At 37.9% G+C, this 27,146-nt stretch overlaps 4 protein-coding genes across 18 annotated transcripts; 1 reads left to right on the top strand and 3 right to left on the bottom strand.

Moving 5' to 3' along the window:
• Positions 1–84: 84 nt before the first annotated feature.
• Positions 85–492, bottom strand: LOC112733529 (18.5 kDa class I heat shock protein-like). Its single transcript, XM_025782511.2, has one exon. It carries the CDS (start codon positions 490–492, stop codon positions 85–87), a length of 408 nt encoding a protein of 135 aa, XP_025638296.1.
• Positions 493–675: 183 nt separating this feature from the next.
• LOC112733527 (17.3 kDa class I heat shock protein) lies at positions 676–1,807 on the bottom strand. The gene has a single exon (XM_025782509.3). The coding sequence runs from the start codon at positions 1,366–1,368 to the stop codon at positions 904–906; it is 465 nt and encodes a 154-aa protein (XP_025638294.1). The 5' UTR covers positions 1,369–1,807; the 3' UTR covers positions 676–903.
• Positions 1,808–2,584: 777 nt separating this feature from the next.
• On the top strand, positions 2,585–3,390 carry LOC112733528 (17.3 kDa class I heat shock protein). Its single transcript, XM_025782510.3, has one exon. The coding sequence runs from the start codon at positions 2,819–2,821 to the stop codon at positions 3,272–3,274; it is 456 nt and encodes a 151-aa protein (XP_025638295.1). The 5' UTR covers positions 2,585–2,818; the 3' UTR covers positions 3,275–3,390.
• Positions 3,391–9,243: 5,853 nt separating this feature from the next.
• Positions 9,244–18,631, bottom strand: LOC112733525 (uncharacterized). Of its 15 annotated transcripts, none has more exons than XM_072212591.1 (12): positions 18,081–18,627; positions 16,552–16,632; positions 14,029–16,200; positions 13,873–13,936; positions 13,065–13,771; positions 12,497–12,721; positions 11,994–12,382; positions 11,119–11,245; positions 10,694–10,978; positions 10,499–10,606; positions 9,858–10,002; positions 9,244–9,753 (listed from the first exon to the last, which is right to left on the bottom strand). In XM_072212591.1, exons 7-9 carry the CDS (start codon positions 12,377–12,379, stop codon positions 10,796–10,798), a joined length of 696 nt encoding a protein of 231 aa, XP_072068692.1. In that variant the 5' UTR covers positions 12,380–12,382; positions 12,497–12,721; positions 13,065–13,771; positions 13,873–13,936; positions 14,029–16,200; positions 16,552–16,632; positions 18,081–18,627; the 3' UTR covers positions 9,244–9,753; positions 9,858–10,002; positions 10,499–10,606; positions 10,694–10,795. The 15 variants fall into 15 exon arrangements, with proteins under 15 accessions (XP_072068692.1, XP_072068689.1, XP_072068687.1 ...); XM_072212588.1 differs by having other exon boundaries at positions 9,244–10,002; positions 14,029–14,523; positions 14,607–16,200; XM_072212586.1 differs by having other exon boundaries at positions 9,244–10,002; positions 14,029–15,013; positions 16,130–16,200.
• Positions 18,632–27,146: the final 8,515 nt, after the last annotated feature.

The following is a 27,146-nucleotide window of genomic DNA, read 5'->3' as shown; positions in this document are numbered from 1 at the left end:
TTTCTTCTTACTCCACAAACAAAAAGAAGAAGCAAAGATTGAAATTCAAATCCAGCAAAAACGAAGAGCGAGAGTTTGGTGTAGTCAATTGGAAACAGCATGCAATAGGTTGAGGTCGTCTTTGGGAACAGTGACAGTTAGAACCCCATTGTCGATGGAAGCTTTGAGCTGATCCATTCTAGCATTAGCAGGAAGAGTGAAGCTCCTGGAGAATCTTCCAGTGGCGCACTCGACGCGGTGCGTGGCATCACCGTTCTTTTCTTCCCTTTGTACGCTCCTCTCGGCGATTATCTGAAGCACACCGCCTTCTTCAACTTCAACCTTCACCTCCTCTTTGTTCAGACCCGTCATATCAGCCCTGAACACGTGCGCTTCTGCCGTCTCCTTCCAATCCACGTCTCTGCTCACGAACAAGGGGTCCTCCCGTGACAGTTGTGGTAGTGCAAGGGAAGAGTTTTCCTCCAAGGGGTTCGTCGTTGGGATAATCGACATTTCTTAATCTGCGATTTTCTCTTGTAATTAACTTGTTCAAGATTAATCAACACAAGAATAAATAACTTGTTTCCTTTTAGGAAGCGTTGGGGAAGGTTAGGAGAATTATTCGCCAAAACTCGTGGATTAAATTACAAGTCTCCATTCTTCATTTAGGTCCTTTTGTATGGCGAGGAAAATACGTAAAACTAATAGGCCTGTGATTTTTATTTACCTTGTTCAATTTCAAACCATATAAACTAAATTGCAAGATAGTCCTTCTTTTGCAGATATCACACATGTACAGGACACACCATTTTCAAGCAAAATATAACAGAATTAAGCGGAGATTACAGACGCATTACTACAAGAGGAAAACAAACAAGACTCAACAGCTTATTGGATGCAGGATTGCTTCATTCTCACGCACGTCTAACCAGTGATCTGAATAGGCTTAACATCGGGTTTCTTAACTTCTGCTTTGGGAACAGTGACAGTGAGAACACCATTCTCCATGGCTGCCTTCACCTCATCCATCTTGGCGTTCTCGGGGAGCCTGAACCTCCGCATGAACTTGCCGCTGCTGCGCTCCACACGGTGCCAGGTGTCGTTCTTGTCCTCCTTCTCAACGTTCCTCTCGCCGCTGATCTGAAGGACACTGTTATCTTCGATCTCAACCTTCACTTCCTCCTTCTTCAGACCAGGAAGATCAGCCTTGAACACATGTGCTTCGGGAGTCTCCTTCCAGTCCACACGAGTGTTGACGAACGCAGAATTGTCGGAAGAAGTAAGAGAGCTCGGGAATTGGAAGTCTTTAAAGGGGTCCCAAACGTCGAGGGAGAAAGGATCGAAGACGTTGCTCCTTCGGCCACCGAAGAAACTTGGAATCAGCGACATCTTTTCCTCTATTAGATGATATTCTTGCTACTCCGAAAAATAGTGATTGTTGTGTTGTGTGGCTTTGTTTGCTATCTGAGAAACTGCTTCTGTATGCTTTCTTGATGATGAGCAAAGAGGACACGTCGGGTATTTAAACTGCCATAGAGGACTCATCCGGTATTTTCTAGAAAGGCCTATACCGTGGCTTTATTTGGATATAACAATTGTGTCTCCAATTTTAGCCTTATAGAAACAACAGAGTGCTAACTCATCCCAATGTCAAAAAATTTCACTCATTTACAGAATTATAGCATGCATATTTTGGTGAATACTATACATTAGGAAGTGAGGCTGTTATTTCCAAATACGATATTATTATTTTTATTTTATGTAATTTTTTAAAAATTATTTTTAATTTTCGTTATTTATTTTTTTAATAATAAAAAAATTGTATTAAAAATAATATTATGAAATTAAAAGTAAGAATATCTGCTCCCCAAACATTAACAATATTTTCATTAATACAACGAACCATATCATTGTAATTTACATTTCACATTTACTTGTAAAATATTCTCGTGTAAAATCAATACATAATTTGATCACATTTAGATATTTTCCTCTTAGGTAAATATTCTCAAACATTATTTGTCAAAATTAAAAATTCATACATGACCAAAACATAAGCACATTAAACCTTCAATTTGGCTTTACTTTTTTGGCTGAAGCACACGTTTCTATTAATTTAAACTATTCGTAGTTTAAAAGAATTTAGATCATTTAAAATAAAAATATTGATAAACTAATAAAATGAGAGATTAATTAATTACCGTTGAAATTGTAATTTTTATTATATATTTATATGTAAATTCTATTATTTTAATTTAAAAAAAATTAATTTTTTATTTTATCATTTTAGAAGAATTTGATCCAGTTCATATATATTAAATTGGTAAGAATTTTTCCTTTTTTTTTTTTTTATATCGGTAAGCTGTTAACAATAATTTTATTTATTATTTATTTATTTATTTTGGAAATATTACCGGTAAGAACTTATTTTTTTGTCATACTGGTAAGAACTTGAGTTCTATTATTTATTTGTTATTGGGCTCATTGTTTCATTTTAATCAATCCTTAAGCCCTTTAAGTCATGGGCTTCACGCAAGAGGCTGTAATGTTCAATCTAGAGCCTTCTGTAAACCAAAAAAAAAAAATCTAGAGCCTTCTCGTTGTATCATGTTCTATTTCTCTACTAGTCCCAGAGGAATCCAGAACAGCTTCGAATTGAATAGATGAAGAAATAAGTAGGATATTTCTAGAAGCTACCTCTTCATTCCGTTCCTCCATTAATCACTATAAATACCTCGTGTCCTCTCTCACCTTCAACATCATCGAGCACAAGCATTTACAACGACAGTTACACCTACATTCTCTGCTTGCAAGAACTTAATCATCAAACAAAGAGAAGATGTCGCTGATTCCAAGTTTCTTTGGTGGCAGAAGGAGCGACCCTTTCTCCCTCGACGTTTGGGACCCCTTCAGGGACTTCCAATTCCCGAGCTCTCTTGCTTCTTCAGAGAATTCTGCATTCGTGAACACTCGTGTGGATTGGAAGGAGACTCCCGAAGCACATGTGTTCAAGGCTGATCTTCCTGGTCTGAAGAAGGAGGAAGTGAAGGTTGAGATCGAAGATAACAGTGTCCTTCAGATCAGCGGCGAGAGGAACGTTGAGAAGGAGGACAAGAACGACACCTGGCACCGTGTGGAGCGCAGCAGCGGCAAGTTCATGCGGAGGTTCAGGCTTCCTGAGAATGCCAAGATGGATCAGGTGAAGGCATCCATGGAGAATGGTGTTCTTACTGTCACTGTTCCCAAGGCGGAAGTTAAGAAACCTGATGTTAAGCCCATTCAAATTACTGGTTAAGCAAAAGTATGCAGTATACAGTGATCTAGTAATCTCTTGTTCTTGAATGTTGTAGTGTGCTTTCTGCGTGTCATGTGAATAAATGGGAAATTGAACGGTGAGGTTCTTGTATTGTATTTTCTGCGTGTTTTCGTAAATACCGAAGCAATTGGTCTTGTAACGTTTTTATCTTATACATAGTTTAATAAGAGCATAAGTAATTTCCAATACAACTTATATTCTAGGTACAAATCCGAGAATATCGAACCAAACGGCCGATAGGTACCCAATGCAACCGTGAGGCATAACAAACACCATTTGATGGTGCTATATAATCAATCACGAACTCGTATAGGAGTGCTCCAGCCTCTGGTTGGAAGTTGAGGATGGTCTAATTCTATTCGTCTCTGTTTAAAGTGAACAAATTTCAACACACTGAACCAGAAACAATGCGATCTGTTGGTTAATTTAGCAGCTACTGAGTGAAATCTGAAGAAGCAAAAGTTTAGGGATAAAAAGCCCCTCGGACAACCTGATTTTTTATCATTTGAAAATTTAGCTACATATCTTTCGGTAGATATTTTTTTGTTTCCATAGGTAAGATTCTTAGGTAAGCAGGAGGAGATTAGGTCATCTCGCATAAATATTACCACACTTAAAAACATATCATAATGCATGAATATTAAAAGTATTTAATTTTGATGAATTTTTAATTTAAAATAATTTTATATATATTTAATTATGTAATGTTATATTAATTAAAATAATTTCGTCTATGTTATACTTGCGGTACAGAGTTGGTTTCAAGTTCGGATAAAAGAGAAGGGTTGTGTTAAGTCTTCGACAACCAACATAAAAATATAGTCGAATCTCCATGACATGAATCAAAAACATTAATGCGCTAAAGTTAGGTCGTTGCTTAGAAGCAACGCGTTGTATGGCTCGAGTACAGTTTCAAATAAGCAAGAGCCGCTGCATCGATGCTCGGATGTAGTGTTAAATGAGCAATAGTTCTCGTGTTTTCATGAACGAACGAGGGTAAATAAGCTAATTCACAAAGTAAAAGGTAAAGGTCGGAGCGACAGAAAGTTGAGATTTGGGACATGGAACATAGGCACTCTAACAGGAAAGTCTATGGAGGTGGTGGACACCATGATGAGGAGAAAGATTAACATTATGTGCCAATAAGAAATAAAATGGGTTGGTGCGAAGGTTAGGGAGTTGGATACTTCTGGTTTAAAACTTTGGTATACAGGAAATGTGAAGAATAGGAATGGGGTTGGAATTATTGTGGATAAGCAGTTGAAGAAGGACGTAGTGGATGTTAAGAGGGTGAGAGATCAGATCATCTCTATCAAACTTGTGGTGGATAAATGTGCTTGCCATGTGATTAGCGCCTATGCACCGCAAGTGGGTTTGGACGAACAACACAAGATAAGGTTTTGGGAGGATCTAGAGAGTTTGGTTCAAGACATACCTTTGGGAGATAAGATTTTTTTAGGAGGAGATTTAAATGGTCATGTTAGGAGAGAAGTGACTGGGTATGAGAGTATTCACGGAGGCCATGGTTTCGAGGTGATCAATGCTGAGAGTAAAACTATTTTGGACTTTTCCTCAACATTTGATCTTCTCATCGCAAATACATGTTTTAAAAAGAGAGACGAACATCTTATAACCTATAAGAGTGGTATGACAAGCTCTCAAATTGACTTCTTCTTGTTGAGGAGAGTCGACCGAAAATTTTGCATTAATTGTAAAATAATCCTGGGAGAGAGTTTGACAACACAACATAGGGTGCTTGTCATGGATTTTCGCGTTGAACAAAAGTTGAAGAAAAGACATCATACGAAAAATTCAAGGACGAGGTGGTGGCGGATGAAAGGTGAGGAACAAAGAAGCTTCCTAAGACGAGTAGGAGAAGAGGCAAAGTCAAATGAGAATGGAAGCGCGGAAGAGATGTGGAGGGAGATGGCAGAAGTTGTTAGAAGAACAGCAAAAGAAAGCTTTGGTGAATCTAAAGGAATAGGACCAAGAGACAAGGAGTCCTGGTGGTGGAATGCGAGTATACAAGAAAAGATAAAGATAAAAAGGGAGTGCTTTAAAGAGTGGTCTTTATGCCGCAACACAGATAACAGGAAGAAATATAAGGCGGTTAAGAAAGAGACAAAAGTGGCTGTAAGTGAAGCAAGAACAAGAGCATATGAGGGTTTCTACAATCTTTGGACACAAAAGAAGGAGAAAAAGGTATATATAGAATCGCAAAGAGCCGTAAAAGAAGAACGAGAGATTTAGATTAGGTTAAGTGCATAAAGGATAAGGATAGAGAGGTGTTGGCTCAAGAGGAAAAGATTAATGAAAGGTGAAAAAGTCACTTCTACGAGTTATTTAATGAGGGACAGAAGACTTCCGAGCCTTGGTTGGTTATGCACAAAGGAAGAAGATCAAAACTTTGACTACTATCAAAGGATTCGAGACTTCGAGGTAAAAGAGGCTCTAAAGCAGATGAAAAATAGCAGGGCAGTATGACCTGATAATATTCCGATTGAGGTTTGAAAGAGCATTGAAGAAAAAGGCATCAACTGGTTAACCAAGATTTTTAATGAGATTTTAAGGTCAAAGAAGATGCCTGATGAGTGGAGAAAGAGCACCTTGGTACCTATCTACAAGAATAAGGGGGATATACAAAGTTGTGAAAACTATACAGGGATCAAGCTCATGAGTCATACCATAAAGTTATGGGAAAGGGTGATAGAATAGAGGTTGAGAAAAGAGACACAAGTAACAGAGAACCAATTTGAATTTATGCTAGGCAGATCTACCATTGAAGCGATATACCTATTAAGAAGGATGATGGAGAGGTATCGTAGTAATAAAAAGGATCTACATATGGTGTTTATTGATTTGGAAAAAGCGTATGATAGAGTGCAAATGGAGGTCTTATGGAAGGTTTTAGAAAAGAGGAGAGTAAAGATCGCATATATTCGTGCAATTAAAGACATGTATAATGGGGCAACAACTAGTGTGAAGACTCAAGGTGGGGTGACAGAGGAATTTCCTATTGGTATAGGATTACACCAGGGATCATCTTTAAGTCCATACCTTTTCACATTAGTCTTGGAAGTACTCACAGAGCATATCCAAGAGCCTGTGCCATGGTGCATGCTTTTTGCCGATGATATCGTCCTTATGGGAGAGTCAAGGGAAGACTTAAATAAGAAGTTGGATTTATGGAGACAAGCTCTAGAGTGTATGGTCTGCGCATAAGACGTAGCAAGACGGAATATATGGAATGTAAGTTCAGTCTGAGAAAGAAAAACCCTAATATAGAGGTGAAGATTGGAGAAAACGTCCTACGAAAGTTAAAAATTTTAAGTATCTTGGGTGCATCATACAGGATAATGGAGAGATTGAACAGGATGTAAATCATAGGATCCAAGTAGGTTGGTCAAAATGGCGGATGCATATGGTTTTATATGCGACAAAAAAGTGCCTTTAAAACTTAAAGGTAAATTCTATCGCACCGCTATAAGACCGGCTATACTTTATGCTACGGAGTGTTGGGCGGCCAAAGGGGAGCACGAACATAAGTTGAGTGTGACAGAGATGAAGACGTTGAGATGGATGAGTTGTCATACGCGATTGGATAAAATAAGGAACGAAGATATAAGGGAGAGATTTAGAGTAGCACCCATCGTGAAAAAGATGGTTGAATTGCGTCTCAGGTGGTTTGGACATGTGAGAAAAAGACCGATAGAACACCCAGTCAAGAGGGTGGATGAGATGGAAGATGGACAAGGAGCGAAAGGCAGAGGAAGACTTAAAAAGACCATCCATGAAGTGGTCAAACGAGATCTACATGTAAACGGTCTCTCTGTAGACATAATACATGACAGAGTAAAATGACGTTGTTTGATTCATGTAGCCGACCCCACCTAGTAGGACAAGACTTTTTGTTGTTGTACATTAATAAAAATAATTTTTAATAGTCATAAAAAAGGGCAAAAAACGTTAATAAGCCATGGTGACCAATTATTTATACAAATCCGCTAAAGACAAATCTGGTTCATGTATCAACCAAACCACATTTATATGTAGTTCGAATCACCTAAGCTCGAACTGCGTTTACATATAATTCGAATCATGCTGATTCGAATTATATAATAACTCACATGCACATATAATTCGAACTCACCTGGTTCGAATTATACACCAACAATAATTCGAACCAGGTTGATTCGATTTACTCAAGAAGACGGCGTTCCATGTAATTCGAAGTAAGTTGGTTCGAATTACATGATGTACAGTTCGAATAATAATAATAATAATAATAATAATAATAATAATAATAATAATAATAATAATAATAATAATAATAATAATAATAATAATAAGGTTTAAACATACTTTATTATATTAGGTTAGATAAAAATTAAACTATTTAAATAAATAATTCGGTGTTTAGAAGTCAAGTATTAGAATAATTTTTTAAGAAGTATTTATCATATTATAAATTCATAATTATGTAAGTATGTGAAGGATTTATTTTTTAAATTACGTTTTTAAATTAAATGACTTTCAATATTATTAGATTGTCTTATTTTTAAATTGGTCAATTCATTTTATATTTATATATTGTAATTATTTATTTTGTAACGAGTACAACTAAAATTTTAATAACAATTATTAAATTAAACATTGTTACTATGAGTACTATAAAAGTTTGTAATGTACTCGTTACTAACCTATCACATAATAAAAATTTTTAAACTTTATAAAATGCAATTTTTTTCATAGACTAGTATTATCGAACTAATTGAATTCGATTTAGCATTGACTCCATGTAGATATAATGGTTGGTGTATTAAAATAATTACATGGATTAGATTTATGTTATAAAATTTACATTCAATTAAAAATTTTTATTATGTGATAGGTTAGTAACGAGTACATTACAAACTTTTATAGTACTCATAGTAACAATGTTTAATTTAATAATTGTTATTAAAATTTTAGTTGCACTCGTTACAAAATAAATAATTACAATATATAAATATAAAATGAATTGACCAATTTAAAAATAAGACAATCTAATAATATTGAAAGCCATTTAATTTAAAAACGTAATTTAAAAAATAAATCCTTCACATACTTACATTAATTATAAATACTTCCTAAAAAATTATACTAAGACTTGACTTCTAAACACCGAATTATTTATTTAAATAGTTTAATTTCTATCTAACCTAATATAATAAAGTATGTTTAAACCTTATTATTATTATTATTATTATTATTATTATTATTATTATTATTATTATTATTATTATTATTATTATTATTATTATTATTCGAACTGTACATCATGTAATTCGAACCAACTTACTTCGAATTACATGGAACGCCATCTTCTTGAGTAAATCGAATCAACCTGGTTCGAATTATTGTTGGTGTGTAATTCGAACCAGGCACAACTAGCAAATGGATTAATACAGACAGATTTACAGGCAGATTTAGTCTTTATTACAGACGAATTTTTGGTTACCGACAAAATTACCGACAGATTTTATCCCTTTGCATTGTAAAAGCCCCGTCGAAAATTATTTACCGACGAATTTTTTTCCGTCGAAAAATTACAGACGGATTTTTACCAATTACCGACGGATTTTTCCTCTGTAAATTCTCTCTCCATTTCCTGAAGGCGACGAACTTACAGACGGATTTTTCGTCTGTAATTACAGACGGATTTTCAGACGAATTTTCTGACGGATTTTACGTCTGTAATTACAGACGGATTTTCAGACGGATTTTTCGTCTGTAATTACAGACGGATTTTCCGACAGATTTTCCGTCTGTAATTTAAACTTTGGAAAATCATGATTACAGACAGAAAATTCGTCTGTAAATCCGTTTGTAAGGTAAAATAGAATTTTTTTACTTTTTCTAATTACAAAATAAACTTATTTTTATACAAAATAAATATAAATTTAATACAAATTTTTTTCTAATTTATATTTGAATATTTATAATATTTCAAAAAATAAACAAATTCATCGTATTATCAAACTAAAAGAAAAGTACTATAAACAAGCAAGTCAATATAATTCAAAATATAAACAAAATGTATTGATCATCAACTATAATTCCTAGTATATTGTTCAACCATGCTAAAACTATCAGCTATAGTCTTCAGTGTCATCTTCATCCTCATCATCATCATAGTCCTCATTCGAAGACATTGAGGGTGGCGGTGGTGGCAGTGGTAGTGGAACTGCACTAGAACTATTTGACGCTCTAACCTTCTCATAATAGCTAACATAAGCCTCATTCCATTTATTTTGTTTCAGCTTTTCCTTCTTGGCCTTTCCAATTGCCCGTTCCAACTTTTCTAACTTCTTTTGAGTCTTTTCCAAAGGAGCCAAGCGTGTATCTAACAACTTACTAATACGCTCATCTGTTTGTTGAGTAACACGCTGAAAAAGCTCTTCATTGAGATTATGAATCTGTTCTCGCAAATCAGGAATAGAATTTTGATTTCTTGGTGCTCTTCCAGATACAGAATTGACAAAAGTGGTTCCAGACTTGATAGAGTTAGAAAAGAATGAACCTTTTTCGTAAACTCGATTCTTCTTTTGCCCACCACACACTTCCTCCCAAATCAAATCTTCATCAATTGGTTGTAGCTTCATTCCTTGTGCTTGAGCTTCGGCATGTTGGGCCTGAACTTCTGCTAACTTTTTTATAAACTTCTCCTGTTGCACAATAGTTATATCAATTATATTATTATTATTAAGACAAATAGCCATGCATATCACAGTGCAGCAAATATATATATATGCTGATGGATGAATCATGCATACATTACTTGCTCACATTGAATGATGACAACAAAAACCAAAAACTGCATAGCAGCAATTATTATTACCCAATATACTACTAATTAATTAACTAGTACACTGTTAGTACTTACCATATACACATGACTAATAATTCATACTTATTATTAAATAAACAGAAAGAGCAAAATGGAACAAGAAAGGAAAGAAGATAAAGGCACTATAAAAAGAAAGGAAAACATAACCAGGTAAGTATAAATCAGGTAACTAGTTTCTCCTTTGTGACCTAATTAAATTAAGCAATTGTGAGAGGGAAGTATAAACCGTGGAAAACATGACCAGAAAAACAAAAGGGCATATAAATATTCAAGTGGCAGCAAGTCATTAATTTAACATTTATGCTATATCTCACATGAGTGTCTTGAGAGCGCTTGTCCACCCATTTAGACTTGTCACTTTTAAGTGTGTGGGTTTCTTTGAAGACCTCCTCGTGGGTTGGTGTACGGCCCAACTGCTTCTTCTGTTCCACATAAAACACAAAATAAGAAAAATTTTACATAAATAGATGTCTATTAAATAAGATCTAAATTCACTTAAATTATATTACCATCCTCTCTATAGTTGAGCTCAATGGAATAGAACCACCGCAATGGACAGAACCACCTAAGAGTGACGCTCGATTCTCCCTTGCTTTTTTCCTTATATTTTTTCATTTCTCATCTGTTTTCCAGTACCTTTCCAACACCTTTTTGTAAGCAGGAATTAGCCATTCGTGGGTTGTATCCACACCCTCACGGATATCAGACATCATTTGGCTAAATCGCTTACTTGTCCTATACTTGAAAGCCCTCCAGAAAAACTCATCATCATCATCATCAATAAGAAAGTGGCTCTACACATACTCATCAAGTTGCTACTTATAAGATTCAAATCACATGGACAATATTCAATCAAGTTATGATTAAAGACAAGTTATGATTAAAAAAGAAAGAACAAGTTATTCAATCATTATAAATAATCCAACACTTTTACCTTCCACTCCTTAAACCAAAGCTTCTTTGTCGGAAGAGGGACATCTCCAAACTTTTTGTACGGTTTATCATATCGTTTCTTGATGATATCTGTAATCTTCTGAGAACCAGGAGGGAAAGGTAACCAACTGATAATTTCATAAAGAATTGACAAGTTAGGAAACTAAAAAAATAGTTTTAAGTCATTAGACTTTAATTTGAAATTAAAATATAGTAGTAAACACATTTAGATGCAGTCATATTGTACTATTGGCCATTTAGATGATAAGACTATGGTTAGAATAAGACGAATTGTAGGTGGTTTAATTACAGGACTAAAGACCTCGGTAAAATCTATTCCCTCAATTTGATGGTTTCCTAAAGCTACTAACCTGGCCTTATATCAGAGGACAGAACCATTTATACTTCGCTTAATAGCAAACACCCATTTTAAGCCAATTACAAGAGAGTTAGATGGTGTAGGAACCAATTGCCATGTGTGATTCTTATCCAAGGCATCAATTTCAGCTTGCATTGTAGCTTTCTAGTGAGGAAGTTCAATGGCTTGCTTAGCAAAAGAGGGTACAGTTTGAAGAAAGTTAGGATCTGAATGAGTATTAGGAGTAGTAAAAGAAGAAGAGTAATAAGAGTGATTCCTTTCGTTTGGGATCTGAAGGTTAGGATCTGAAGGTTTGGGAAATCCACTAGAAGTACCATTGGTATTAGGAGTAGTAAAAGAAGAAGAGTGATTAGTATTGCTTACTGAAAGAGTAATAAGAGGAATAGGTAATGCAGTATGTAAAAATTGTGTAGAAGAGTAATAAGAGAAATAGGTAATGCAGTATGGAAAATCCACTAGAAGCTGCTATTTTAATTATGGAGAGATCCAAATTTTACCTTATTTTTCCATCAGGAACCAATCTTTCTTTTGTGACACTATTAGGAACCGATGCAGTCTCTGATGGAGGAGATGTACTAGAGCTTCCAGGTGTCTCTGAATCAACTAATAGATTGGAATTGCGAAGCGGAGGAGGAATCGAAATTGGAGGAGGGGGTGGAGGAGGGGGATCCATACATCCTGGAGTAGGCCAACTTGGTGGAGGAAGACCTGTGTAGCCTGGATTAGGTACCCTCAAATACGGTTGCTGGCTAAGTGATCCTGATTGAAAATCTGGCACAACCGAAGTCCCAGAAGAGGTGGAGGTGGTTGAAATAGTGGCTGCGACAGTGGTGCGAGAACTTCTATGACCCTTGACACCTTTACCCTTGACCCGAGGAGCCATGACCTACATATATATTAAAAGACTATTATGCACAAAACTCAAAAGGTTGATAGAATACAATTGACAGCAAGATAAACTTTCATCTAATTCTGTTCTGAGAGGAAAACAAACTCATACCAGTGCAGAAGAAATTGTTTTTACAGAAGAAAATCCAGAACAGTTGAGTAATGGTCAGTTTGCATGGAGGAGTAGTACTAGAAAGGATGCAGATTTGGAGTTGAAGCAGCAGAGAGCACGCGGGGCACACAGAGAGTGAGAGAGTGAGAGAGTGAGAGAAGGGGCTCACCTCATTCGTGCACTGCTACCCTTTACCTTCCCAATGAATTTCCTTCACTACTGCCACTGCAACAAAGAGAGAGATTCAATCTTCAAACCAAACTATAAGAAAGAGATTAAAAACAATAAGAAAGAATATGAAGCTTCCTAAATTTCAGAAAAGGGACAAGAAAAAAATTCCAATGGTGCTTTAGACATGTCAGCTTAATGAGTGTGGGACAGAGTTATGCTTTTACGTATGCCATTTCTTTTTTTTCATCACATTCTTTAAAATATCTTGATCTTCTTCTCAACAACAATATCTAAGTTAACGATTAAGTTACATGACAACTAAGACATACAAATTAAGAAGAATATATGTAAAGAACAATATATATAAGCTAAAACAATACAAGCTAAAAATGATTACCCTATTAAAAATCAATATCATCATCAAAGTCTGCAACATCATCATCTTCATTTTTATTAGCCCCAGAACTAGAGCCGATGGACAATTCGACAATGCGGTCCTCTCCAAATGGAGACTTAAGACTGATAGAAGGCTCGGTGTCAGAAATCCTAGAAGGATTGCTCTCATCCGCTTGATAAGCTACATCATTCTCTTCCTCATCCTCCTCTACATGTACATGATTGATTTCAATTCGACCTCTTGGTTTAGTGTTTACAACAACATGCCACATAGACTTGCAATTTCCAGGATAAGGTAAGAAGTAAACTTGTTTAGCTTTTTGGACGACAATGAAAGGATCATAGTGGCGATATCTTTTACTATGGTTGACTTCAGTTATTTTGTAGTCATTATAAATACGTGTTCCATTTGGACGACTTGGATCATACCATTGACATTTGAACAAAACAACTCGATTAGAGTCACTACCAGTGTATTCAAACTCGAGTATATCTTCTAATACTCCAAACCAATCACTTTCCCCACTGCCTATATCACCTTTAACAAACACACCGGTGTTATCAATTTTTTTTTCCTTTTGACCTTGCAAGGGTATGAAATGTATATCCATTTACTTTATAAATTAGATAACTTGTTGCTTTGTTTGAAGGACCCCAAGAAAGTGATTGCAAACCAGGATCAAAAATTTCATTACATTGATTTTGAACCTAGTTAGAAACATGCAACAAATTATTTAATAGAAGTGATATGTGATGCAAATCTTTAGTTAGAAACCTTTACAATAAATGATACGAATTTATGCACTTACATATGATGCAAACCAAGGGAAAAATCGGTCATCGCTTTCTCCAGGACAAGTTTTTTTCCAAAACCTTGATGAAAGTAGGACTAGAGTTTATAAGCTATGGGATTCGTTAGTAGAACAAGTGTAATTAACTGTTTAATAAAAGATTTGGGCACTTACATATAGAAATGGCTAACTTTGCTTTCATTGAGTAGAATATGCAAATGAGCTACGGCCTTGTCTCGTTCATCTAACCAATGATCTTTAGCTTTTCCATTGACGCATAAAGCCTTCGAAGTCTAGGGATTAAGGGTAGGTAGTGCATCCGTCTTACAGGAACTCTCTTGGACTTACACCCACCATCGGAAATAGGCTTGAATCTAGGTGCTTCACAAAACTTGCAACTAGTTAGAGCAGCATCGTCTTTTCGATACAACATGCAATTATTTGAGCAACAATCTATTTTGATTGCCTTCAATCCAAACTTTTGCACTGACTTCTTAGCCTCATAGTAATCCCTAGGTATGGCACTACCCTCAGGAGCAATTTCCCTAATTAAGGTGGCCCACTGCTTAAATGACTCCTGTGATTGGTTTTCCTCGGCCTTAATGCATAGCATTCTAACAGCTATCGATAGTTGAGAGTGCACACAACCTTCCCACAAAGGCTTTTGAGCTGCCTCAAGAAGATCAAAAAAGTTTTTAGCCTCTACATGAGGATCCTCTGGACCAACAGAATCGAAAACTATTTCATGATACCTTCTGGAGTTGTCCTCCCAGCTAATGTCATACATATCACATTCTTTCACATTTGCACCACTTCCTGAACCATCTTCCCCACAATTATTGAATCCCGTCTGATTAATCCCTATGTCGTCAATCTCTCCATGTTCTGTCCAAATTCAATAATTTGGCATAAACTCCTTTTCCCACAAATGCATCTTAATAATGTTCAGCTCTTTATAATTTGTGCATCTACACTTAACGCATGGGCATCTACACTTTCCTTCCGACTTCACAACATCTAACTTACTAATTGTTTCTATAAACTCCTCAACCTTGTCATAAAACTCAGGTTTAATACCCCCTCTTGTTGGATTCAACCTATCATACATCCACACTCGATGGTGCCAAGACATTTCTTACGAATTCGATATTTTTAGTACCTATAAATCATCCAACACAAGCAACATTTCATCTATCATACAACATCCTATCAATATTCCACAAGTATTGCATATAACTTGTAAGTTGTACTAATAATATTGCATTTACAGAACTAAATATACGTAAATGCATAAAATCTGAGCTAGACCAGCTATAATCACTAATCAGATACTGAAAAGTGAAAACTATACACAAAAACTGGCATGAAAAATTAGATTGCTTTTTCTAATCATTGCCAACTGAGACATTTGATTGAAAAGTTTGTATATGAAAAAATATCTTAGCTGTAAAACTTAAATAATCAAAATTTAGCATAAGTACTGTCCTCTTTTTGGAATTTTTCAGCTGTAAACTATCAATCAGACTAAACTAAAAGTTTAAATCCACAAGCATGGTAGACACTTTGATATCTCCATATACAAACAACATGATGAAGAAATAAACAAGCCAGAATTTTCATTAGTGGTTTTAAATTGGGTATGCTAGTATGCTAGTATGCTGCTTGCTTTGCTTTCAATTCCCAAAAACCACAATTTAGTAAGTTTCTTTATGATTAGTACTCGAATTTAAACTAACTAAACTTGCCAATATACAGGACTAAGTAAATACTTGGCAATTACAACACAACTAAAAATAGGGATCATCTAGAAATTCATAGGGAAAAGAAAAGGCCAAATGAATTATAACCTGTATTAAAGCAAAACCTAAGTAACAATGCTTCTGTCACTGCTTCCAATTTTCACTTTAATTTTATTTTTTTCATCCTCAAATTCTAATTGTATTATTCCATTAGGTTCACTCTGATACCTAACATTTAGTTCCCTATTTATGGTTTTGATTAGAAAATGTACTTTTTGTTATCATTATAATTTGATTAATTATTATTATTATTATTATTATTATTATTATTATTATTATTATTATTATAAGTGGTGCCCGTAATAACTTTTATGTGATTTTTATATAGCAGTACAGGCACTAGGACAAGACATATTCCACTAAAAACATTTATGAACTCTCATAAGATGAAGAATATAATATTATGTAAATATTTACACGTTCATAGTAATATTAAGCATGGACTTCATTGAAAATAAAAAGTAGTATGATCATACATATCTTCGGCACCCAACACAAATTTTTCAACAACTCTGGTCCATTTCTCTATCTACATTCTTCTTTGGCACTGTAAAATTATTCAATGAAGTAGAACAATTATAATTAATAAATGAATGTATATATATATGTATGTAAGTATGTATTCATGTGTTGCCAACTTTGTACGGTAAGGCACATAAGAGCAATGAAACTTCGGCAAAGTGGAAACAATTAGATTAAAAATATCAAGTCCAGCAGCCTTTTAAAATTCTACCAAGGCAAGATTCAAAATAAACAAATTTCTACTTAATCTACAAATTGTACACATAATACATAAATAAAATAACCTGCAAGTGAAAACCCAATGTTAAGTATAGAATTTAACAAGAGAATGATTCTATTTGGAACAGCACATTGACAATTCATTAGTCAAACACACCTATTTTTCACCTCAAAGCTGCGCATTGGGAGATGCAAATTGGGTATGACAGCTGCCTGTGGAGGCTTCCAGTTTGAGCTCCTGGTTCATACAAATAAACATTAAAATTTAAAATGATCAATGAATTGACATTTAGATCAATGGCATTATGGCAAGAAAACTTGGTATCTGTCTCATTGCAATTAGCACCAACCACCAGTCTAATAATTCTGAAGTGGAAAACATACATACAGGGGTGCTGACCAAGGTTCACAAAATCCTTAGTTCTATTTATGACTTTAGCCCTTTTAAAACTCTATCTACACACCCCATTTTTTTTGTTAGTTGCAAATCACCTTTTGCTAATAAATAATTGCATAAAGGACATTGACAGAACAATGTTGCAAACAAAAAACAAAGACATCATTTTACATAAATGTGCGCTCATCTTAACAACAAATTAAGGAGTTTCACCTAAGAAAACAGAGGTAGCTGGATGAATGAACATGATTCACCAAATAAATCATTTTTACTTGTTTTATAGCAAGTAAAAGGCATTATTGATCATAAAACTAGAAAATGGCAACTAAGTAATGACAAAATTCTAAATCCAAACAATAAGACAAAGTCAAAAAGACTCGGAACATAAGATAATCACAAATCTTCTAAACTCATTTAGCTCCATACACTGTTTAATTTCTCATTTGGCTACAATGTTAGGATTGGCTGTAGCTAAATGCTGAAAAGAAACAAGTATCCAAAAAAAATATAGTGTTTCTAAAAGTGAATAAGTTGAAGGAGATAAAATGTTCAATACAGAAATTCCCCAAGGAGTTAACTTGATTTGAAAAACGAAAAATACAAATTAGTAATCATGTAAATAAATACAAATACAACTTCAACAACCAAAATCATATTATTTGCTTATTTAGCAAACCCCCATTTTTAAAGTAAGTTACAAACTAGGTAGCAATGCAAATATACACCTAAATAGCAAATATTACGGACAGCTTCACCACTTGCCTCCTAAAAGTGCTACATACATGATCACAGATCATATATGCTCAATGCTTAAATCCAACCAAGTTTTAAGTAAATAAAAACCAATTGACAATGCAGTAAACTAATCAACTTTATCCTAATTCAGAGAGTAAATAAAGCATCTTCAAATAGTGAAGTCTTTGACACATCAATAACAATCACAACACTATTTACTCAACTTAGAAGCTACAACTCAATTTGATCATTTTCATTGATTCAGACACAGGAAATGTGGAAAGAAATCAGGACTAATTATTAGATACCAGCTAAGCTGGTGATAACAACCTCTATGGGTGTGTTGCCTAATTAAATGCTTTATATCTTTTAGCAGCTATGATTGTCACATGCAAATTAAATATTGAAAGAGAGTCATGTTGCAAATTTGTCCGATTATGCATATAAGAAAAACGAAACAACTGATTTCGTGAGAGAGTAACAAGCAAAAGAAGCGTCAGTTGAAGAAAAATACAAAATACGAACGAATAGAAAAGTTAGGGTTTGCGATCTACCAGCTGCGCGAAGGGAATCTGACAAAGAAAGCGCTGATCTGGAATGAAAAGAAGCTCGGAATCCGACGGCGACGGATCTTCTACGGTGGCGGTGGAGGCTGTGTCTGTGTAGGGGCTGCGGTGGCTGCGCCGCTGAGGGGCTGCGAGGCTGTGGGGGTTGCGGGGAGCTGCGAGGGCTGATGCGGGGCTGCGTGGCTGCAGTGGCGGCAAAGACTGCGGTGGCTGTGGGCAGCGGGGTGCAGGGCGAAGTGAATGGCGAGTGAATGGAGTGAATGGCGAGTAACTAGGTGTGAATGGCGAGTGAATGGAGTTAATCTTCAACTAGAGTTTTCAATATTTCTGACAGATTTCATTTAAATTACAGACGGATTTTCCGTCTGTAACTATTCTACGGAAAAAAAATTAATTTTTCCGACGGAATTATAGACGGATTCTCTTTTCCGTCTGTAATTTATGCTAATCTATTTTTTTTTGTTTTCTGACAAAAAAATCCCTCTGAAATTCTGTATGTATTTCAATGGGATAAAATCTGTCGGAAATATCCGTCTGTAATAACTAATTTTCTAGTAGTGAGGTGAGTTCGAATTATATGTGCATGTGAGTTATTATATAATTCGAATCAGCATGATTCGAATTATATGTAAATACAGTTCGAGTTTAGGTGATTCGAACTACATATAAATGTGATTTGGTTGATATATGAACCAAAGTTTCTTGATGATCTCTGTAATCTTCACCATGGCTTATTAACATTTTTTGCTCTAAAAAAAACAAATATGAATATATATTTCGGTGAAGATAATAATGAATGTGATTTTCTATCCAAAAGGGAAACAAAAAATTAGTTTATGATAGTCCACTACTAAAATAAATCAAACGCTCTATTATTAATTCTGCTGCTGCATACTTGGACGTAAGTGGACTGAAGTTAAATTTAAGAGAATTGAAATAGTAGTAATAAAAAAACAATATGTTAATTTAAATTTTTAAAAAAAAGATTGAATACAATATTTGTTGTACTACTTAGAGCACAATCTTAAAGATTTTAATTTTTTTTTACTTTGAACACAAAATATAACAATATAAGCTAATATTTTTCATTTTTCATTTTTTTTAATTTTTTTATATTTCTTTCATCAATTTAAGAATTATTACCTATGGTACTTGTTCATACCTTGGCCCAACATTAAGGCTCAGGTCTAAATAAAGGGCCCAATCCAAAGATTAGTCTTCACGCGACACCGACCTTCTCACAAGAAGTCGGATCCAACACAGACTTGCCCTGAGGAAGTTAGGATCGAAGATTAGCTTGCAGATAACCCTTATTCAAATAAGTAACTGCCCATAAAATCTCTCAACCCACTTCCAAGGGCCATTCCTCAACTTCCCTAAGATAAAGGGACGGTTATCCACCTAAAAAGGTGGAACTATTCCAACGGTGGTTATTGGTTCACCACTATAAATACCCTAATACCCATCAGGTATCTCTAAGTTCCAATACTCTCTAAACCTGCTAAAACCCTTTGCTAACTTAGGCATCGAAGTGTCTTTGCAGGTACCACCCCCTATTCCTTCACATACACAAGCAGGACGGTTGCTCCCGGACACGAGTTTAGTCGAAGACTACCTCCATTCAATGCGTGGGCCAGTTTTACAAGCCCAACCCATTAATTACATATTACCCTTGTAACATTGGTGCCGTTGCTGGGGACCTGGAGATCAACCCATGATGGCAGACGAATTCAACGAGGACGGAAACACGGCATTCGATTCTGAGCAAGAAAATCAGGACGCTGATAATAACGACAGAGCAATAGTCACTCACCAAGGGGTGACTAATCAGCACAAAGAAGGCACTTCGGGGGTAAAGGACCTGAAAGGGAACTCCTCTGAGGGACATGAATCAGGCAAAGAATGACAACCCCATTCAACTGATTTGATGGGATTGTTCCATGGCCACCAGGGGTGCCTGGAGCAGTTGGAGCAAGAGCTAGAACGACAGCGAGAGGATGAGAGAAATTTGAGGAATGTGATTGAGCGACGAAAGGAGCTTGAGGAAAAACTCCGAAGGCTAGAATCCTCTCTCAAAGGTCAAAACTCTCGCAGTGACCGAGAAAACTCTCCCTTGGGAGGAGAAGATCCATTCAGTGAGGACATTATGAGGGCAAAAGTGCCAAAAAACTTTAAAAGCCCTGATATGGACCTTTATGATGGAACCACGGATCCAAAGCATCATTTAAGCAATTTTAAAAGTTGGATGTACCTAGCCGATGCTTTTGATGCTACTCGTTGCAAGGCTTTCCCGACAACCCTGACTAAAGCAGCGATGAAGTGGTTCGGTAGTCTCCCCCCGAGGTCAGTCAGTAGTTTTGATGACCTCTCGCGGAAGTTCCTCATACGATTCTCAATCCAAAAGGATAAGGTAAAGCACGCACCGAGCCTCCTAGGAGTAAAACAGGAGGTCGGAGAACCTTTAAGGGACTACATAAAAAGGTTCAACAAAGCGTGTTTGGAGATTCAAGACCTGCCCACGGAGGCAATAATTATGGGCCTAGTAAATGGACTCCGAGAAGGCCCCTTCTCCCAGTCCATCTCGAAAAGGCACCCAACATCCCTGAGTGATGTACAGGAGAGAGCTGAGAAGTACATCAATATAGAAGAAAATGCCAGACTTCGAGAGACAAGCTGGCGACCTGGGCACTCTCACTCATCAAATGAGAGAGAAAAAGAGCCCAAAAAGAAAGAGGAAGTCGGCCCTGAAAGGCCTAGGAGATATCACTCCTATACTCCTCTACGAGTTTTCCTAGTTGACGTATACAGGGAAATTTGCCATACTGAAAGACTACCTCCCCCTAGGCCCATAAAAAATAAAAAGGGAGGGAGTCATGGTGACTACTGTGAGTACCGTAAGCTATATGGTCACTCAACAAATGATTGTTACGACCTTAAAAATGTGATAGAAAAACTGGCCAGAGAAGGTCAGCTGGACAGATATCTCATGGAAAGGTCAGAACATCATGACAAGAGGAAGCGAGACGAAGAGGACCGAAGAGATCCACCACCGCAGACCCCAGAAAGACATATACACATGATCTCAGGAGGGTTTGCTGGAGGTGGTCTCACAAAGTCATCATGAAAAAGATACATGAAAAAAGTCTACCAGGTTGGAGGTGCAGCTCCCGACCTTCCAACCATCTCTTTCGCTAAAGAAGACGGGCAAGGCATCATTCCTGGACACGACGATCCAGTGGTGATAACCATGATCCTTGCCAATGCCCATCTATACAGAACCCTGGTATATCAGGGGAGCTCGGCCGACATCCTGTTCAAACCAGCGTTTGATAAGCTGGGGTTGGATGAAAAGGAATTGAGAGCTTACTCTGACACCTTATATGGGTTGGGGGATACGCCAATAAAGCCACTAGGATTCATACCCCTACACACAACTTTTGGAAAAGGGGCAAAGTCCAAAACTCTGAGCATCGACTTTATAATCGTTGATGTGGGTTCAGCCTACAATGCCCTAATAGGCAGAACAACCCTAAATCGGCTCGGAGCAGTGGTGTTCACCCCTTACCTTTGTATCAAATTTCCAACACCAGAGGGAATTGCAACCATTAGGGGAGAACAGAAATTGGCAAGAAATGCTACAATGAAAGCCTGAACTCGAGAGGAAAGGGTAAGGAGGTGCACACCATTGAGCTCGGAAGAATCAAAGCTAAAGAAGAATTGGGACCACAACCCGGGGAAAAAACTGAGGAGGTACAGGTTGGAGAAGAGGAAGGGAAAAACACCAACATAGGAGCCAACCTGAAAGAAGATTTGAAGCAGAAGCTTATAAGGCTCCTACGAGAGAATTCCGACCTCTTCGTGTGGAAAGCCTCCGACATGCCACGGATAGATCCCGAACTCATGTCACATAGACTATCGGTATACCCTGGATCGCGACCTATTCAGCAAAGAAGGCGGAAGCTCGGGCCTGAACGAGCTCAAGTAGTAGAAGAGCAAGTAAAAGCCCTCCTAGAAGCCAACTTCATCAAAGAAGTCAAGTATCCAGCATGGCTTGCGAATGTGGTGCTGGTCAAAAAGCAAAACGGCAAGTGGAGGATGTGCGTCGATTACACTGACCTGAACAAGGCGTGTCCTAAAGACCCATATCCACTTCCTAACATTGATACCTTAGTAGACTCCAGCTTGGGGTATCAATACTTGTCGTTTATGGACACGTACTTGGGATACAATCAAATTCTGATGTACAAGCCGGATCAAGAAAAGACATCTTTCATCACGTCAAGAGCAAACTATTGCTATGTGGCCATGCCTTTCAGATTGAAAAATGCAGGAGCCACATATCAAAGGCTGATGAATAAGGTGTTTGCCCTTCACCTTGGGAGTTTAATGGAAGTCTATGTAGACGACATGCTGGTAAAAATAAAGGATGAGGGTGACCTCTTGACCGATCTTTCGCAAGTCTTCAACACCATTAGGAGCATGGGATGAGATTGAATCCCACAAAATGCACCTTCGCGGTGGAGGCAGGAAAATTTCTAGGATTTATACTTACACAAAGGGGGATTGAAGCCAACCTCGACAAATGCAGAGCAGTCCTAGAAATGAAAAGTCCGACTTGTTTAAGGGAGGTCCAACAGTTGAATGGCCGACTTGCAGCTCTCTCCAGGTTCTTCGCAAGATCAGCATTAAAATCTCTACCACTCTTCTCTCTACTAAGAAAAGGATGCCAGTTCGAATGGACTCCTGAGTGTGAAGAAGCATTCCAAGAATTCAAAAGGTTTTTAAGCCAACCTCCCATCCTAATCCAACCTGAAGTTAGGGAAGAACTCGTCCTGTATTTGTCCGTAGCCGACAAAGCTGTAGCATCAGCTCTAATACGGGAAGACGAGGTCGGACAACATCCTGTATACTTCACCAGCAAAGTTCTACAAGGCCCTGAGTTAAGGTATCAAAAACTCGAGAAGTGTGCATATGCCTTAATAGTAGCCTCTCGAAGGTTACGACCTTATTTCCAAGCTCACACAATAAGAGTTCGAATGAACCAGCCCATGAATCAAATCCTTCAGAAGATGGATATCACGGGTAGAATGGTTCAATGGGCTATAGAACTATCCGAGTTTGACCTCAAGTACGAAACTCGAACGGCAATCAAACCCCAATGCCTTACCGACTTCGTGGCAGAGTATGCAGGAGATCAAGAGTGGTGCAGGCATAATACTAGCCAACCAAGAGGATACTCAAATAGAAGTATCCCTCAAATTTGAATTTCCAGCTTCTAACAATCAGGCAGAATATGAAGCCTTGATTGCAGGATTAAAGCTGGCAGAAGAAGTCGGTGCGACCAAAGTAGTCGTGTTCAGCGACTCTCAGGTGGTGACCTCCCAAATAAATGGAGAGTATCAGGTTAAAGACCCCAACATGAGGAGGTACTTAGACAAAACCTTGGAGTATCTTAGGCGTTTTGCAGAGACCGAGGTCAAACACATAACTCGGGATCTCAACAGTAGAGCAGACGCACTCTCCAAACTAGCAAGTACCAAGCCAGGAGGGAATAATAGAAGCCTGATCCAAGAAACTCTCCAAGAACCCTCAGTTACAAAAACAGAGGGCAGGCAAGACGTCCTTGAAGTATCCGGATTGGACCTCGGATGGATGGACCCACTAATCGAATATATGAAATTCAACATCCTACCCAAAGAGAAAAAAGAGGCCAAGAAAATACTGGGGGAAGCACAAAACTACACTTTGGTAAAAGATATACTTTATAAAAGAGAGATATCTACACCATTGTTAAAGTGCGTCCGGACCTCAAGGACAACTGAAGTCTTAGAAGAGGTCCATAATAGTATCTCCGGAAATCATCTTGGAGTGAGGTCTTTGGCTAGGAAAGTCATACGAGCCGGGTTCTACTAGCTGACCTTACAAAAAGACGCCATCGAGTTCGTAAAGAAGTGTCAACCATGCCAAATGCATGCAAACTTCCACGTCGCTCCCCCCGAGGAGCTCATTAGCATAACTTCTCCATGGCCTTTTGCAAAATGGGGATTGGACCTATTGGGACCCTTTTCCCAAGTACCTAATAGTGGGAGTAGACTACTTCACGAAGTGGATAGAAGCAGAATCACTAGCCACCATTACAGCCCAGAGAAGTCGGAAGTTCCTCTACAAGAACATTATCACAAGGTATAGAGTCCCCCACTCCATCACCACCGATAATGGCACTCAGTTCACCAACTCTACCTTCAGGAACCTGGTAGCCAGTATGAAGATCAAGCACCAGTTCACCTCGGTAGAGCACCCACAAGCAAATGGACAAGTCGAGGCAGACAATAAAGTCATACTGATAGAGCTGAAAAAAAGGTTGCAAGATGCAAAGGGAGCATGGGCTGAGGAACTCCCTCAAGTACTATGGGCCTATCGGACTACACCAGTCTACTATAGGAGAAACACCCTTCCGACTTGCTTGTGGCATAGAAGCCATGATACCAGTTGAAATCATTGAGCAAAGTCCAAGAGTAAGCTTCTACGACGAGGTTGGCAACGTACAGGGGCACAAAGAAGAACTCGAGCTACTCTCCGAAGTCCGAGAACAAGCCCAGATAAGAGAAGCAGCGCTAAAGCAAAGGATGACAAACAGATACAACAAGAAAGTCATTCGAAGAAGCTTTGCCTCAAACAACCTGATCTTGATCAGAAATGACATCAGAGTCAACAAGTTGGGGGAAAGAAAGCTTGCTGCTAATTGGAAAGGGCCATATAAGATAAGTAAAGTCTTAGGAAAGGGATACTACAAAGTAACCGACTTGAGCGGTACCGAACTACCTATGTCGTGGCATGCTTGTAATATGAAAAGGTACTAAAGTTAAAAGTGAACTCCACTCCCTGATGTACTCTTTTTCCCGACTTCATGGTTTTTCCCAAAAAGAAGGTTGTTCCTGAAGGAGATTTTAACGAGGCATCAAAGTGGAGGCTAAGGGGCAACAATTTTTCAACCCCTTAGTAGCAAAAAGTACCTTCGTCAATAAATAAAGATCTTTTTCTACATCTCTTTGTAAATTCCATTAAGTTGCTATTATTTTTTCTACGAAACGCGCCGACTTAAGCTCGACAAAACGTAAAAATCCCATGCCCGACCTACGTGGTCAGCATGATAAAACGACGAGGTACAAGTTGGCGTAAAGAGGTTATAAAAGCAGATCATGATAACTCGGAAGGATTACGACTGACAAGTCAAAAAAGCTGAGAAAACTTGAAATGTATCGCAAAAATAACCTAAGTTGTGAACAATTCAGATGGAAAAATTTGAATTCATAAGGAACACAAAAAGAGGAAAAAGGAAATTCATCAAAAATCAAAAGCAGAAGCTGGCTCAAAGTCTTTGGAAAACCTAAAGACAATTCAAACAAAGCGCAGCCTGCCCAGATAAAAAGTTTTTTCCAAAAAAAGATAAAAAGGGTTTTTCATAAAAAACCTAACAAAGGAATAATCATAGAAAGTATGCACAAGACAAGTAGTCATAAACCCCTTATCCAAAAAGGGGGGCAGGAATTAAAACATTTTTTGTTAACGGCCATAAAAGGCCAAGAAAAGTCAAGTGCAATTACCACAGAAACAATAAAAAGATAAAAATTATACAAAGGGGCCTAAAAGCCAGGCCTCAAATAGCTCAAATCAAGTAGAAGAAGGATCGGTATCACCAGAAGGTAGGGAGGTCGGGTCAGCAGCAGGGGAGGACAGAGCAGTCTCTTCAGCGGTGGGAGTCGGAACGCCTGAAGACGTCGGCTGAGATCCCTCTTGTTGATCCTCACGAGGAGGAGATTCTACAATCCTCTAACCACGGGTCTTCAGCTTAGAATCTGTCTCAGGGCGGGGAGGAGAAACAATAGCACCATTCACCACAATCTTATCAGGATCCAGAGGAGAAAGGTCCAAGCCAGGTGCAATAACTCCGATCTGTTCCTTAAAGATCCTCCAGGCCTCCTTCGAGCTCTCCGCTACGGAGTCCTCCAGATCCTGATAAGCCTCCCGACCTTTCTCCATCTCTTGCTGAAGATCAATGCTGTCGGTAAAGATCCTAATGTAATTCTGCTCCTCCTTTTTCTTCGGGCCCTCCTCCATGGCAAACTGGGCCATCAACTTCTTCTCCCTTTCCTGAAGTCGGGACCTCTCCTCATTCAAGCCAGCAACTTCCTCCAAAAGCCTCTTCTCTTCCTCTTGATAAAGGAAAATCCTCCCCTCCAGCTCTTCAACTTTTTGGGTAGAACCCAAAGAGGTAAGGGGAGTATTCTAAAAAATATCAAGAAGTTTCGTGCATACCCCATCAGCCCGAACACTCCCCTGAACCAGGATATTAAGATGGTTTCGAACGGAAGCATCGTCCATATTAATATGAGTATGGGAAAAGATGTAATTCCGAACGAATTGGGGACCATCAAAATCCCTGGAAGAAGCATCTGACCCCGAAGTCTTGCGCTTCTTCCTCTCAGGTTCAGGGGAAGCTTGGGCAGGAAGGGTAGGAGAAGGAAGAGAAGAAGCAGAAGTAGAAGTTACCATAATTGGGTGAGAAGAGGTCCCCAAATCACGAGGGGGAGGAGGAGGAGGAGGGGGAAGAGTGCCGGCAGCCCTCGCGGCATCAACCCGTGCCCGTGACCTTCTTTTAGCATCCTGAACCTTCTGGTAAGAAGCACTGGAACCTTTCTTCACCATCTCTGGAAAGAAGAAAACAAAAAGTTAGATTACCACAAGTCGAAAACAACTAATCGAAAGATTACAAGTCGGAATTTATTAAAAAGCAACAATAAAGCTACCTAATTGGGTCTGCACAAAACTCGGAAACCCCTGAAGAAACCTTCTTGTATCCAAATAAGGGGCTCTTCTCCAAACTTCTCGGAAGAACCCCACAACAGCCTCCTCCACCTCATCCAAGTCATCCAGGTCGTATTTCTCTACAGGAGAGGCCTCCAACCAGTATAGAGGAAAGTGGGGAGAAGAATTTTCATCAAGAAAGAAGGGATGGTGACCCTTCACTGCTAGGACTTTAAAAAAGAAGTTCTT

Source organism: Arachis hypogaea, chromosome 13, assembly GCF_003086295.3.
Source record: "Arachis hypogaea cultivar Tifrunner chromosome 13, arahy.Tifrunner.gnm2.J5K5, whole genome shotgun sequence".
In the NCBI taxonomy this organism is placed as follows: Eukaryota; Viridiplantae; Streptophyta; class Magnoliopsida; order Fabales; family Fabaceae; genus Arachis; species Arachis hypogaea.
The sequence above is the reverse complement of the archived record's forward strand: the minus strand, read 5'-3'. Positions and strand labels throughout refer to the sequence as shown.

Bases quoted from the DNA above. Each gene is read 5' to 3' on its own strand.
- LOC112733527 (XM_025782509.3), bottom strand. From the start codon at position 1,368: ATGTCGCTGATTCCAAGTTTCTTCGGTGGCCGAAGGAGCAACGTCTTC.
- LOC112733529 (XM_025782511.2), bottom strand. From the start codon at position 492: ATGTCGATTATCCCAACGACGAACCCCTTGGAGGAAAACTCTTCCCTT.
- LOC112733525 (XM_072212590.1), bottom strand. From the start codon at position 12,379: ATGGCTCCTCGGGTCAAGGGTAAAGGTGTCAAGGGTCATAGAAGTTCT. The intron at 11,246-11,993 runs GTAAAATTTGGA...TGAAATTATCAG, and splicing joins GTTCCTGATGGAAAAATAAG to TTGGTTACCTTTCCCTCCTG. The intron at 10,979-11,118 runs GTAAAAGTGTTG...GAGTATGTGTAG, and splicing joins TTTGGTTTAAGGAGTGGAAG to AGCCACTTTCTTATTGATGA.
- LOC112733528 (XM_025782510.3), top strand. From the start codon at position 2,819: ATGTCGCTGATTCCAAGTTTCTTTGGTGGCAGAAGGAGCGACCCTTTC.